Here is a 14,743-nt window from a genome sequence, read left to right as displayed (position 1 = left end):
CTCGCTGTGGGGAAAGGAACCGGAGCTTGTGAGGGAGGTGGAGCGCTATCAGTTAGATCTGGTGGGGCTTACCTCCACGCACAGTCTCAGCTCTGGTACCATACTCCTGGATAAGGGTTGGACTCTATTCTTCTCCGGAGTGGCCGAGGGCGTGAGGCGCCGGGCGGGTGTGGGGATACTCATAAATCCCCGGCTGAGCGCCGCGGTGTTGGAGTTTACCCCGGTAGACGAGAGGGTCGCCTCCCTGCGCCTAAGGGTTGTAGGGGGGAAAACTCTGACTGTTGTTTGTGCGTATGCACCAAACAGCAGCTCAGAGTACTCGGCCTTCTTGGAGACCCTGAATGGAGTCCTGTATGGGGCTCCAGTAGGGGACTCCGTAGTTCTGCTGGGAGACTTCAACGCCCACGTGGGCAACGATGGAGACACCTGGAGAGGAACGGCCTCCCTGATCTAAACCCGAGTGGTCGTTTGTTATTGGACTTCTGTGCTAGTCATGGATTATCCATAACAAACACCATGTTCGAACATAAGGGTGCTCATAAGTGTACCTGGTACCAGAGTACCCTAGGCCGAAGATCGATGATCGATTTCGTGATCGTGTCATCTGATCTGAGGCCGCATGTTTTGGACACTCAGGTAAAGAGAGGGGCGGAATTGTCAACCGACCACCATCTGGTTGTGAGTTGGATCAGGGAATGGGGGAAATTTCCGGATAGACCTGGTAAGCCCAAACGAGTAGTGCGGGTGAACTGGGAACGTCTGGAGGAGGCCCCCGTCCTAGGTATCTTCAACTCACACCTCCGGCGGAGCTTTTCTGGCATTCCTGTGGAGGTTGGGGGCATTGAGCCGGAGTGGGCGGTGTTCAAAGCCTCCATTGCTGAAGCTGCGGTGGCTAGCTGTGGCCTCAGGGTCTTAGGCTCCTCAAGGGGCGGTAACCCTCGGACACCGTGGTGGACATCGGTGGTCAGGGAGGCCGTCCGACTGAAGAAGGAGGCCTTCCGGGATATGATATCCTGGAGGACTCCTGACTCGGTTGCAGGGTACCGACAGGCTCGAAGGGCTGCAGCGGCTTCCGTGTCGGAGGCTAAGCAGCGGGTGTGGGAGAAGTTCGGAGAGGCCATGGAGAAGGACTTTCGGTCGGCACCAAAGTGTTTCTGGAAGACTATCCGGCACCTCAGGAGGGGGAAACGGGGAACCATCCAAGCTGTGTACAGTAAGGATGGGACTCTGTTGACCTCAACTGAGGAGGTCGTCGGACGTTGGAAGGAACACTTTGAGGAACTCCTGAATCCGAATAACACGCCCTCTATGTTGGAGGCAGAGCTCGAGGTTGATGGTGTTTCGTCGTCAATTTCCCTGGTGGAGGTCACTGAGGTAGTCAAACATCTCCGCAGTGGCAAAGCCCCAGGGATTGATGAGATCCAGCCAGAAATGCTAAAGGCTCTGGGTGTTGAGGGGCTGTCATGGTTGACACGCCTATTCAACATCGCGTGGGAGTCGGGTACAGTGCCAAAGGAGTGGCAAACCGGGGTGGTGGTTCCCCTGTTCAAAAAAGGGGGACCAGAGAGTGTGTGCCAATTACCGGGGTATCACACTTCTCAGCCTCCCTGGTAAAGTCTACTCCAAGGTGCTGGAAAGGAGGGTTCGGCCGATCGTCGAACCTCAGATTGAAGAGGAACAATGCGGTTTTCGCCCCGGACGTGGAACTACGGACCAGCTCTTCACTCTCGCAAGGATCCTGGAGGGGGCCTGGGAGTATGCCCATCCGGTCTACATGTGTTTTGTGGATCTGGAGAAGGCGTATGACCGGGTCACCCGGGAGAAACTGTGGGAGGTGCTGCGGGAGTATGGGGTAAGGGGGTCTATCCTCAGGGCCATCCAATCTTTGTACTCCCAAAGCGAGAGCTGTGTTCGTGTTCTCGGCAGCCAGTCAGTTTCGTTCTCAGTGGGTGCTGGTCTCCGCCAGGGCTGCGCCTTGTCACCAATCCTGTTTGTGATATACATGGACAGGATATCGAGGCATAGTCGTGGTGGGGAGGGGTTGCAGTTCGGTGGTCTGAGGATCTCGTCACTGCTTTTTGCAGATGATGTGGTCCTCATTGGATCATCGGCCTGTGACCTTCAGCACTCACTGGATCGGCTGGCGGCCGAGGGTGAAGCGGCTGGGATGAGGATCAGCACCGCTAAATCTGAGGCCATGACTCTTAGCAGGAAACCGGTGGATTGCTTACTCCGGGTAGGAAATGAGTCCTTAGCCCAAGTGAAGGAGTTCAAGTACCTCGGGGTCTTGTTCGCGAGTGAGGGTACTATGGAGCGTGAGATTGGCCGGAGAATCGGAGCAGCGGGGGCGGTATTGCGTTCGCTTTACCGCACCGTTGTAACGAAAAGAGAGCTGAGCCGCAAGGACAGGCTCTCGATCTACCGGTCGATCTTCGTTCCTATCCTCACCTATGGTCATGAGGGCTGGGTGATGACCGAAAGGACGAGATCGTGGGTACAAGCGGCCGAGATGAGTTTTCTCAGAAGGGTGGCTGGCGTCTCCCTTAGGGATAGGGTGAGAAGCTCAGCCATCCGTGAGGAACTCGGATTAGAGCCGCAGCTCCTTTACTTAGAAAGGAGTCAGCTGAGGTGGTTCGGGCATCTGGTAAGGATGCCCACTGGGCGCCTTCCTTGGGAGGTGTTTCAGGCACGTCCAGTGGGGAGGAGACCTTGGGGAAGACCCAGGACTAGGTGGAGAGATTATATCTCAACACTGGCCTGGGAACGCCTCGGGATCCCCCCGTCAGAGCTGGTCAATGTGGCCCGGGAAAGGGAAGTCTGGGGCCCCCTGCTTGAGCTGCTCCCCCCGCGACCCGACCCCGGATAAGCGGATGACGATGAGGAGGATGAGGTGTTGCGGTACTTAAAGATTACAATGTGCGGAGACACCACATTGATTAACACTCAACTTTCCGCTCAAGCTTTCCTGAGGGATCTCAGGATTGCAAAGATGCAGAGTTTGCTGGCATCTTACAACCGGAGCTGTGCTACTATGATGCGGACATGCACGGCCCAAGAGAGAGCTACAGCTGCTTCCCTTCGTGTGTCATGGATCTTGGCAAAAAAGAAAAGGCCATTTACAGACTCTGAAACCGTGAAAGAGTCGGTATTGTGCGCAAAACTAAGCGGAGAGCTCAAGTCAACAATGGACAGCGTGATGGCAACAATTAATTTTATCCGCTCCACATCAAGCCTCCAACACCGCTTATTCCGCATGCTGCTGTCAGAAATGTCTGCTGAGCACCATGACCTGCTTTTGCACAATGACGTCAGGTGGCTGTCCAAAGGCAAAGCGCTGGAGCGTTTCTGTGTAAGAGGGGAAATCCCAGCCTTCCTCCGCAGCAGCAAGCATAAAAAAGCCGAAACACACTTGAACCAAATGCTGGATGACAACATCATTGGCGATGTCTGCTTTCTCCGTGACATATTCAAACACCTGAATGACTTAAATGTGACACTACAAGGCAGAGACAAAACTGTCATTGAACTGGTGGAACAGATGCGCGCATTCCAAGTCAAACTGGATCTTTTCGGGACTGACTTGAGCACAGGCCGAATGTTGCAATTTTCCGACGCTCTGCAAATGCATCTCATCCCCGGCACGCATTACCGCTGTAATGACGGATTTCGTTGCGAGGCTAAAAGAAAACTTTGCTGATCGATTGGATGGACTTGCTTTGCCAACAGAGGTGATGTGTTTTGCCAGAGACCCGTTCACTGTCGCAATAGAAGGGGCTTTATCCGCCAAAGCAAAGTTCCCATTGACAAGGGGAAATTCATTCTCGAACTTGTGGACATGCGGTCATCCTTAACCATGGCACAGGAGCTGCGCACCAACGGGCCTGCCAGGTTTTGGGCTGATGTCAACCCACATCATTTCCCTAACGACAAGAGAGCAGCAGTCCATGTGCTAAGTATGTTTGGCTCAACATACACATGTGAATCATGCTTTTCACACATTAACTCAATTAAAAGCGGCTCTCGTTGCTCACTGTCTGACAGTACACTTCACGAATGCCTTCGAATTGCATTGACATCTTATGAAACCAGAATCACTGCTCTCATTCAGAACAAAAGATGTCACTTCTCCCACTGAGAACGCAGCAGTGAAACTGTTGCATACATAGCAACAAAAGGATGTGTAACTACGTGAGTAACAAAGTATTCATGTGTGTTAAGCTACTTAGTTATTTCTTGTTTTGGGTTTGTTTACCAAGCTTTAATATGCCTGGTTCTGATGCACTTTCATGCACTTTGGCATATTGATCCCAGGGGGGATATGCTTGTTTTAATATGTGACCCAAATGTTTATTTTATTTATTTAAATAAGGAAAATGTGCAATATTTTGTTTTCAATGCACCTTGTGTTTTGCTTATTGGTCAGATATGACAAATATTTATTTTATTTTGTTTCAAAAAGGAAACTGGCTATTGATAGGCCTAATATTGTGCACTATTTTGTTGGTTGAGTTTTGCCTAGGTCAGATTCACCAAAGATGTATTGATGTAATTTTTCAGATATGACAGCGAATAAAACGTTTGTGTATTTCAATACATTAATTTGTGTTGGTCCGAAATTTGTCATTACTTGCTGCTGAAAATGTCTGGCCCAACTGAATTTCTTGTTTTGAAAATCTGGTCTAGGATTAAGAGCAGGTGCCGTATAGTTGTTTGAGTCACTACCAAGCCTGCTTGGATGCATTTCAGATGCATCAATTTGTATCCGTGAAGCATCCCGTACTGGTTCAACTGATCTTGCAGGAAGAGAGCCACTTATAGCAGATCCGACTGGGCTTTTCTCCTGAACAGTCCCAATGACTTCAAATGTCTGCGCAATGTTTACATACTTATATTAATGCCCTCCTCACTTTTAAGGACCATCAATATTTCCCAATGCCTCAACCCGAGCAGGAAATAAAATACGATAGCGTCGGATAGCGTCATCTTTGCCGGCCAATGACTTCAGATGTCTGCGCAATGTTGACATAACACCTCTCTGGAGAAATATCTAGAATGAATTCAAGCATTCTAATGTTAGCTATTTGTTTAACTCTTACACTTTATTTGTGTAGCAACCTACAAAAATACAGCTAAATAAGTACAAAGTGGTTATTACTATATGTGGGTAAATATCGCTAAATAAATACATTTTTATGTCATGTGGATAATTTCAAGAAAACTGAAAGCTGAGTAGCATAAGCCAATGAGCTTCCTGTACTGCTGCAGTGTTAGCCAATCAAAGACCACTTTGTTGGGGAGTGTAAGAGAACACGAGGAGTTCGAAAAAGTCATTGAATGAGCGGAGCAGGAGTAATTAATCTTATCCAAGAGACTGATATTTGTAGACGCAATGCTTGATTATTTTATTAAGTATTGGCACAAGTATCCTCTAACAGAAAAAATGTTGTGTGAAACTTGCAGTTTGTGACTTTCTGAAAAATACTTAACTTCAGTGCCGTGTTGGTTATAGGAATGCAAACACATGCATGACAAAAAAAGAGCTAGCCGAAGTCGGAAAACAATATGGCGGAATATCCTATTAACATGAAAAGGCCTGTGCTATCTGCTTCGATAAATAGGAAATTCTATTTAGTAGAAGAAATGGCCGCACATAGCAGGTGATGGGCAGTGACAGAAGAATAGCATTTTAAGACCTCTCATATGAGCGTGGCAGCGATAAGGCTTTAATTGGTTTGCCTGAAGGCTGATTTTTACTACTCCGTAAAGTGCTGTACGTAAACACAGAGAGCCCTCTCCGTAGCTCTACGTGCGCATCCAAAACTATCTAAACTATCCGTTGACGCAACGGAGATGGCCGGGGATAAGATTTGAAAAGGTTTGGAAGTTTATTTGCAACACTATTTACATGGTTAGTAGACGCTCTCGAATGCTCACAGCGAGGGTAACGTAGAGTTACCCGGCTAATCACAGACAAAGTAGGGCGGGTCTTTGCGTGTCCATAGTAGGATTCATAAATACCAACCTTGTCTCACAGGAATCCGTGACATGACCACGGACGCTTAACTCAAAATCTGTGGAATCCTGACGGAAACACGCCAATTTCCGTGATATGGTTACAGAGTTTGCTCCAATGCAAGTTAATGATACTGTTATTCCGTGGCACACACACAGATCCCCATCTCAACGACCGAGTCGACCACGGCGCCTTAAAATCTGTGGTGGCCTCACGGAATCACTTAAATTGTCCATGATATGCCAACGGAATTTGCTCCAGTACAAGTTAATGACACTCATATTCCGTGGCACACACACAGAGGTCCCCGTTTCAATGACCTAGTCAACCTGGTCTCACAGGGATCCGTGAAATGACCATATACACATATATATATTTATACAACGGGTGGCTTAAATCCAGCGATCTGATTGGTTCCTAACTGTTGTATAATGAGGGTATACATAACTGCTATGACGCCCAATCATTTTGTGACAGTTTGCATATCACTCCGCACCTGGAAGTAAAAACGGTTACAAAGTATAAAAGTAGTTGTATAAAAGCAATAGCACAGTTTACTGAAGCCTAAAAATATGTTGAATGATGGGAGTGTCTGTGGTATGTGCTCATTATACCACTGTGAAGGGGGTCGCCGAGTGAACTGCTCCATAGGATAAATTGCCGGAGGGACGCTAAAGTGTGTTGCATAGCGCCCGTCGTGCAATTTGAAGGCAGCCAGGAGGGACTACTTTTTTGTATTCTTTAATAAAACAGCTACTTTGACTTTCTTGTTTTTTTTTCTAAATGTAGTGTGTCTATGACTTTCGTTTTGCCTTAATAGTAACCGTTGTATAAAAGCAATAGATCACTTCAGTCAGTGGTATGTGCTCATTATACCACTGTGAAGTTGTATAATGGCGTGTATAGTGGCCTGTCGTGATCTATTGCTTAAATATATATATATATGAGATGAGAAACTTGATCAGCTGTTTCATATTATTTTTCTCGTGGCATTCAACATATGGTTTTGATCAATAGTGTTTTGTTGGTGTTGTATATAAAGCTGTTTTGGGATTTTCATAATAGTTAAATTGATTACCCATACAAGCGTATTGCATCAACCATTGATTAACCAATCATCAAACAGTGAATATGAATTTTCCTCTGTTTTTATTAAAGGATTTCAAGGTTATTGCTAAACACTTCATCTTGATTGAACAATTAAAACCACAGAGGAAGAATTTATTCAAAGCAGTTGTTTGTTTCATATGAGACGGGTTACATTTTTTTCAAGATGTGTTATAATAGATCGGATTAAAACTGAGTAACAGACAGAATGGATTAGTGCAAATACATGTAGTCAAATAAAAACAAAAACAAGGCCTAAAATGTCCATGGTAAAAGTCATACCAGCCCTTAAAAAGTACTTTATGTAAATATTGTAATTCCATTGTCAGAGTTGTGGTTGAACATTTCAGTGTACTATATTTCACTGTAACAGTGGTCCTAAATGATGACGTGATTTTTATAAATCAGCCAACAGTATTTTACATTTTAAAGAAGAACGGCTTTGAGAAAATAAAATAAGTTTGTTGAATGGTGAACGACAAGAATTCACCATTAAGTCAAGGAGGTAAAGACAGTAAACAGGTTGCATTGATTAGAGTTCTTTCTTTCAAGGGCAAGGTTCACCTCTTATGGCTGGGGAAGCTTTAGAGGAGAAAAATACAAGGAGAAAGTAATGTTAGAGGAACAGCTTGATCACGTGTCAGTACCGAGTACCGTCTGCAATGTCTGTATTGTTTTAAAGCTATGCAAGGCACTTGTAGGATTTAAAACAATTTTAACTAGACCTTAATAACCTGTCCTAACATTTTCTATAATATAATTCACATTGCCTCATTTCACAGCTAATGCATGCAGCAGAAAATCATTTCAATTACCAATAGGAACACATATTGTTCACAAGATCACACTTCCTTATTCCTGAACTAGCTCATTCTTCTTGTCCTACAGAGATGTGAGACATAACCACCTCATTGTCCTCTTCCATCTTTGGCTCCATCTTGCCCATGATGTCCTGCTCTGCCTGGGTCAGCCTGGTCCTCTGGATACAAACAAGATAATAACAATTTATATGAGTCATATTTCCTCCCTCAATACTTACATATCAGTTTATTAAAAAGAAAGGTGGGAAGGATTTGTGGGCAAGTATGGGAATTGAACATATGAATAAGTTCATATGTTATGAATATATACGTATGAATATATTGTCCAAAACTGGATACAAAAAATACGTTCATAATAATTACCTCAGCTGCAATGGCTGCAAGAATTGCATTGGTGCCTGCAAAAACAATCAAGATTAAATAAAATGTGCAAGCTATTGGTTTTTCTAAAGTAAAATTGAGCCTTTGACCACATTGCTGTTCCTTACCTGCCCCCGCCTCATCAGGGCCCTCTCTGGGCCTCTCCCTCCAGGGAGAGAGGCGCACGCGGGGGATGCTGGAGCAGTGGACCAGGCTGTTTTCAGCGTTGACGAGTCTGAAGGGGTCCTTGGGGACCCTGGAGATGCCTGTGTTGTCGCAGATGATCCTGGCCAGGTTGGCAGTGCTCAGCGCCTTCTTCTGGTTCGGGGTGAACACGCCCATATTTTCGTACCACAACCTGTCAACAGCAAACAGAACTAAAAGTTAATGAGATAGAAAGACCATTCCTGGCCTAGTAAAGTGGGGCTACGGGGTTTGTGTGGGGAGGGGGTCCACATACAAACACCTTCCCCCCTACATGAATTATTAATTAATTATTACCCCTACTCAACCCAAACTTGCGTCATCAATCATCTTCCAAAGTTGATCTAGATCAAACCGGGTCGGCCTTCTTTCTGTTTCGCACCCCAATGTCAGTCAGTCAGTCCGAGGATGTCAGCATGCGTACCTGTCTCCCTGGCGGATGTTCTTGAACTGGTTGGCGATGAGGCAGGAGAACAGAGGGCCCACACGGCCTCCCCTGACGAAGGGTTCTGCCACTCCTCCCATCCACACGTCGATGTTGCTGGGTGTTCTATACAGCTGCAGGAGCCTGGTCGCCAGGCCTGTGTTGTTCAGAACCTCAGCCAGCTCTGCCTGGTTGCTGGGCTGGGACAGCCCACAGAACTTACGCCACGCGTTGTAGCCTAGCGTGTTGAGTAAAAGAGGTGGATTTTCTTCAGATCGTGAAGCATTTGCTGCGTCATTTACACAAAACCAATCAAAAAGAAGAGAAGAAGAAAGTCTGAGGAGCTGAGAACCCTGACCAGGTAGGTCTAGCCTATTCTTGGTTTCAAAGTGGACAATAATAGGTTGCTTCGGTAGTTCAGTGTGTAAGCAAACAGTTTACATACTAATGTTTAAATAAAGGGAATTAAAACAAGCGAGCAAAAAGGCAGCAGGCGAGAGGAGGAGAAGCTTTTAGGGGATAGGTACGTGGGATGGCGTGGTCCCGGCCCCTCTGCATGTTGAGCGACCCCAGGTCCAGAGCCAGGTGCTCGACAAACTGAAAGAGCCTCTCCCGCACCGCGTCTACCAGCATGTTTTCCTGAGTGCCCAGTTTGGCAGGATTGCCCACCAGACCACGGATCAGGGGGTCGATCCCGCCTGTAACAAACCAACAGCAACAATTTGAAGAAAAATATCTTGTTTGAAATTCATGTTTCTTGCAAGCACTTTGTGTCCTCTCCGCTCACCTTCGAATATGACCCTCCAGGGGCTGAAGAAGGCCTTGAAGAGCGGCACATTGGGGTTGCTAGCGTTCTCCTGATAGTTTTCGTCCAGGCGAGTTAGCATGGGCTGGATGGCCAGATGGGCGAAGCGGTAGGCAGCGGTGGAGAACACGTTGGCGATCCTTGGGTCCACGTTGGGGTCGTAGCCTGGGTAGCGGCCCAGCTTCATGGACATGGCTTCGTCACCCACGATGTGGGGCAGGTAGTCCCTGAAAATAAACACCTGGGGAGGGACACATGTTGAGGAGGAGGAAGAAGAGGTAAACGTATTTAGGAGGAGGATAAGGAGGAGAAACACGTGCTGAGAAGGAGGACGAGCATGGACGAGAGGAGTAGGAGGGTGAGGGAGAAAGACACATGTTGAGGAGAAAGAGGAGGAGGTGAGGCCCATGTTGAGGAGAAGGGTACGATCAGTAAAGGATGTATCCGAGATGTGAGCATGAGTGAGAGTAGAGGAGATGGATAAAGAGGTACAAGGGTGGGGCTTACCTGATTGTACGCGCCCATGATTTTACGAGCCTCTTGGTAGAGGGTCTCACTGTCCCACCACGGGTTTAGCTTCTTGAGTTCACGCGCCAGACGGTTGTGTTCTCGCAGGAACATGGTGTGGAGGGACGTCAGGGCAATGTTCTCATCGACACGAACATCACCTGGAAACATGACACAAGCCGTTTGAGTCGTAACTTGTCGCGAGTCTACGAACAGTTTGCTAGCTATGATTGAGAGATAGAATAGAGAGATAGAAACTGACAAACAGACAGTGATTAATTCTGAGTGTTAGAGATAGATAGAGATAGATAGAAATCGATATGAATGAAGTCGAGTTTTTTCAAAATGTTCAAAAAATTCACATTGTGGGTCCCAATGGCAAAAATGTTCAGCATTCATAATAAGGCATGATCAACAAGTTTCAGAATCTTTCATCCATCTGGGCGGGCAAGCTGCATGTGATTCTAATACCGGAAGTTACGATATTTTGGCACCAAACCTTTTCCACAATCTTTTCCACAGGTATCCACAGAGACTCTGTGAATACCCAATAAAGAGATAGATATAGAAATATATAGAGATAGACAAAAAGATGGACAGATTTATAGAGATGTTTAAGATATACATATACAGTATGCGCCAACCTCCAAGGAAACAGGGCACCTCCTGGGCATTGCTGTCGTTTGTGACCCTCCGGCGTGTAGCGCACATGTTAGCATGCAGAGGGCTGAATGGCAGCAGCTCCCGGCCGTTGTCCTTGTACTTGTCGTTGACGCGCAGGAGGCCTGCATCGCTCGTGAGGTTGCGGAGGTCCATCGCCAGCTTCTCCTCCGAGCCGTACACCTGGCCCAGGTCCAGGAACGCCGTCAGGGTGTTGATCTGCTCTCGCTTGTTCGCCACAGAGCCAAAATTGTATTCCGAATATCCAGTTCCACACACGGGCGCCGATCGGAAGACCGGGATGCAGCTGTCTGGGCCACTTGGCAAACGGGGGTCGCCGGGGGGGATCTGTGTAGAAGAGCGCAGATGACGACGGTGATTGTCGATTGCAGCGTTACTGTCTATACATATGCATGTAGGTCGAACTACACAATAAAACCTCCAACTGGAACCCAGTCGGTGACCATACCTGAATTGGGAAGCAGGGCTCGGAGCGCTCGCAGCTCTCGTCACAGTTGAGGCCGTTGCTGAAGGAGCGGAGGCTTGGGGAGAAGGGGGTGAAGGTGAGGTCGTGGTCGATCCACTGGCCGAACAGGGTCAAAATGTGGGTGTATTCACTATCACTGACCAAGCCCTCGTCCTTCGACGCCAGGATTCGGTTGGAAACGTCTCTGACCTAAGGAGGACAGACACAATCCATTGTAGATAGACGTGTGTATTTGCCGCATGTGTTTTTTACGTCATGCGATGCTGCCGCATGGGTCGACGCCGACATCATACCAGAGGGAGAACAAAGTTGTTGAAGCGGCGGTTTCTCTCCCAGCCGATGGGCAAGGCGACATCGTCATCATACTGAGCGGGGAGCCACCGCTTGAAGGGGGTGTTGGAGGCCCCCAGGCGAGGGCTCATCCTGTTGACAACATGTTGAAACACTTTTACCTTACGACTCAAAGCCTTGTTTTCACAATCTCTCAATAATTTTTTATCGTTGCAGAAAACGCTCTTACAGGTTGTTGCAGACACTGGTGGCAGTCCTGTACTTGTCCAGGTTCTGAATTGTGCGACAGGACGGATCGCTGACCCTGGCTGCACATCCAGAGATCTTTGAAAGAACCTCCAGGTCTTCACGGGGGAGCAGATCTGGAGAACAGCAGACATAAGACAATACTTTAGAGTACTTGACAATGCTAGACAGCTATACGCACCTATCAGGTCACATGGAATAGTTCCTTGTCCAAACCCTGCACTCTTGACACTGGTGTCCCTCAAGGCTCTGTACTGGGACCCCTTCGGTTCTCCCTATATACAAGATCATTGGGCTCTGTAATGACATCACACAGTTTTTCCTATCACTGCTACGCTGACAAAACTTTCACCTCCCCTCACCCTGATTGCAACACTCATCTCAGAATGTCTGGCAGACGTCAGTACTTGGACGACTACCCATCACCTGAAGCTTAACCTCAACAAGACTGAGCTCCTGCCAATGCCAGGGAAAGCTTGCCCTCACATGGACCTACTGGTCACTGCAGAGAACATCGCTGTATCACCATCACCAACTGTTAGAAACCCAGTTGTGCTGCACCGCGAACATCACCTCTCCGATCATGCAGATTTGCCCTCTACATCCGGAGGATCCGGCCCTTCCTAACGAGAAGGGCAACTCAGCTCCTGGTCCAAGCTCTCTTCATCACGTGCCTTGACTACTGCAACTCGCTAACACCTATTGTATGTCCTATTGAGTTATAGTACTTAGTTATGTAGCATCTTATCATAGCTATCTATGTTAAACACAGGGAATGGGTTAACCTAGCAATTGGGGGTGCTTTGCACTTTTTTCTACTAACACGCTTAGTGTTCCGACATCGATATATTGTTTCACTTCCTTATGACAAATGTACTTTTATGTCACTTTGGATAAAAGCGTCTGCTAAATGCCCTAAATCTAAATGTACAGACAATAGCAGACAACAACAACAACAACAACAACAACAGAGTGGCGTGGGCCTGACCTGTGGCGTTGAGCGAGCGTTTGTGCACGCGGTGGACGCGGTCGTGAAGCAGGCGCAGCGTCTGGGCCATGTAGTCGGCCGAGCGCACGGCCGAGCGGGAGTCTCCACGCGGCTGCTTCATGAGGCGCAGGATGTCCGCCGGAGAGACGACCTCTCGGCGAACCCTGCTCAGACTCCTGGAGGGGAACAGGGGGGGGGGGGGGGGGGGGGGGGGGCAGGCATGGTTACGAAAGGATGGAAAGAAGAGCAGTAATAACATGATGGTCATTCATAATATGAAGAAGATAATCATAAAAATAGGTTATGAAGCGAAAAGGCCAATTTATTAATCATGAAAGTGAAACAGGTATGTAATGCTCATTTTTCCATCAATATTCGTTTTTGTTGTGTTTATAATTGAATCATCAGACAAATGGAAATGTGACTTTAATGCATATGGTGGAAGTATCCTGTTACAGTATATTTTTTTCTGGTGATTGTTCAATTCTCGTTAAGACAGAATAAGATTTAAAACAACAAACTCACTCATCTCGCGAGTACTTGTAAGCATCATCCACCAGTGTTTTGGCCTCTTCAAAGCATTCCATAAGATATGGACGACCCAGACCTTCAGATACTAGAGCATTAATATAATAAACCATAAGATAGTCCTTCAGATACAAGAGCATTAATATAATAAACCATAAGAGACCTTCAGATACAAGAGCATTGATAAAATAAACCATAAGATAGAACTTCAGATACAAGAGTATTGATAAAACCAGCAATTTTCCGAGTCCCAGAGCTATTCTGAGTCACCAACGCACCGCCAATCCCAATGGCCACCCTTAATAAGCAAATCATATATCATATTATTATATTTCATGCCATGTATCAAAAAAATGTTGGTCAAGGTTGGAAGCGAACCGGCGACCCAAGGCGACCCAGTAGTTTCCAAACTCAAAATGAATATTCCTTTTTCAGGAATATTTGTCAGGTCGAGATTTGGGCCGTCAAAATAAAACTAATAATTCCCACATAACAGGAGTACACGGATACACTGTGAATACCTAATAAACAAACTCAGAACTTCAACTTGAACTGAAAAAAAGATGAGTTAGGGAAAGAAAACATCATAATATACCAACATTTTAGAAACATTCACGTTTTTTGAAAGGTATCATTTAAAAGCTTACTTGATGGGTTTGAATTGGCCTGCATCACGCAGATGCCCAGCATTAGAACGCAGACAAGCTGGTTCATCTATAAGTGGACAAAACATATTGAACATCAGCTATCAACGTTAAGCCTTCCATTGTCTGACCCACGTTAGACAATAATGATGCACACCGTCTAGGTCCCAAAATAGAAGGAAAAGGAAAGAAGTCCTCTTACCTCTCAGGAGAAGCTAAAATTATAGTGAGAACAATGTGAAGGTGGTTTGAAGACTGTCCCTGTGTCAGCCTATTTATAGTGAGAGTCTTAGGCCACACCCACAGTGTTGATGTTTTCAGGTGAGGTCAATATATCATTAAAACCTATAGTTCCTACTTCCTTCTTCTAGCTGAACTCGATTAACTTAGGTTTATCACTCAGCTAATCAAATGTATTGTCCAATGAAAGCTTTCAGTAGCATCTACTCTTTACTATCATACTAACTAACAAACTATTATGTTGGTAGCATATTTGTTTTATTTCAGATTGAAAAAAAAACGTCCATATACAACCGGAGTTATCCACACCTAATATTAACCAATAACTGTGGATGTTAAAATGTGCTTAAAGGTTAACCATCTGTCCTCTTAGGGTGTGTAGGCCAAATATCGAATTTCTGGCAATAAGGAAATCTTT

General features: G+C 46.4%; 1 protein-coding gene across 3 annotated transcripts in view; it reads right to left on the bottom strand.

Moving 5' to 3' along the window:
* Positions 1–14,372, bottom strand: part of LOC115542731 (eosinophil peroxidase) — a 55,949-nt gene extending 41,577 nt beyond the window's left edge. The window contains exons 1-16 of one of the 3 annotated variants that reach the window (XM_030355128.1): positions 14,288–14,372; positions 14,089–14,155; positions 13,439–13,529; positions 12,914–13,089; positions 11,909–12,041; positions 11,682–11,811; positions 11,371–11,577; positions 10,886–11,249; positions 10,242–10,402; positions 9,717–9,975; positions 9,457–9,627; positions 8,930–9,167; positions 8,430–8,659; positions 8,305–8,339; positions 8,028–8,099; positions 7,146–7,702 (exon numbers count right to left, since the gene is read on the bottom strand). In XM_030355128.1, coding sequence (XP_030210988.1) covers positions 7,688–7,702; positions 8,028–8,099; positions 8,305–8,339; positions 8,430–8,659; positions 8,930–9,167; positions 9,457–9,627; positions 9,717–9,975; positions 10,242–10,402; positions 10,886–11,249; positions 11,371–11,577; positions 11,682–11,811; positions 11,909–12,041; positions 12,914–13,089; positions 13,439–13,529; positions 14,089–14,155 — 2,349 coding nt within the window. In that variant the 5' untranslated portion in view covers positions 14,288–14,372 and the 3' untranslated portion in view covers positions 7,146–7,687. Of the gene's footprint in view, positions 1–7,145; positions 7,703–8,027; positions 8,100–8,304; positions 8,340–8,429; positions 8,660–8,929; positions 9,168–9,456; positions 9,628–9,716; positions 9,976–10,241; positions 10,403–10,885; positions 11,250–11,370; positions 11,578–11,681; positions 11,812–11,908; positions 12,042–12,913; positions 13,090–13,438; positions 13,530–14,088; positions 14,156–14,287 lie in introns of those variants that run through there. The other 2 variants (XM_030355127.1, XM_030355129.1) reach the window with 2 other exon arrangements.
* Positions 14,373–14,743: the final 371 nt, after the last annotated feature.

The sequence above is a fragment of the Gadus morhua genome, chromosome 4, assembly GCF_902167405.1.
Source record: "Gadus morhua chromosome 4, gadMor3.0, whole genome shotgun sequence".
NCBI lineage: Eukaryota > Metazoa > Chordata > Actinopteri > Gadiformes > Gadidae > Gadus > Gadus morhua.
Note: the sequence above shows the minus strand (reverse complement) of the source record. Positions and strands in the feature narration are given on the sequence as shown.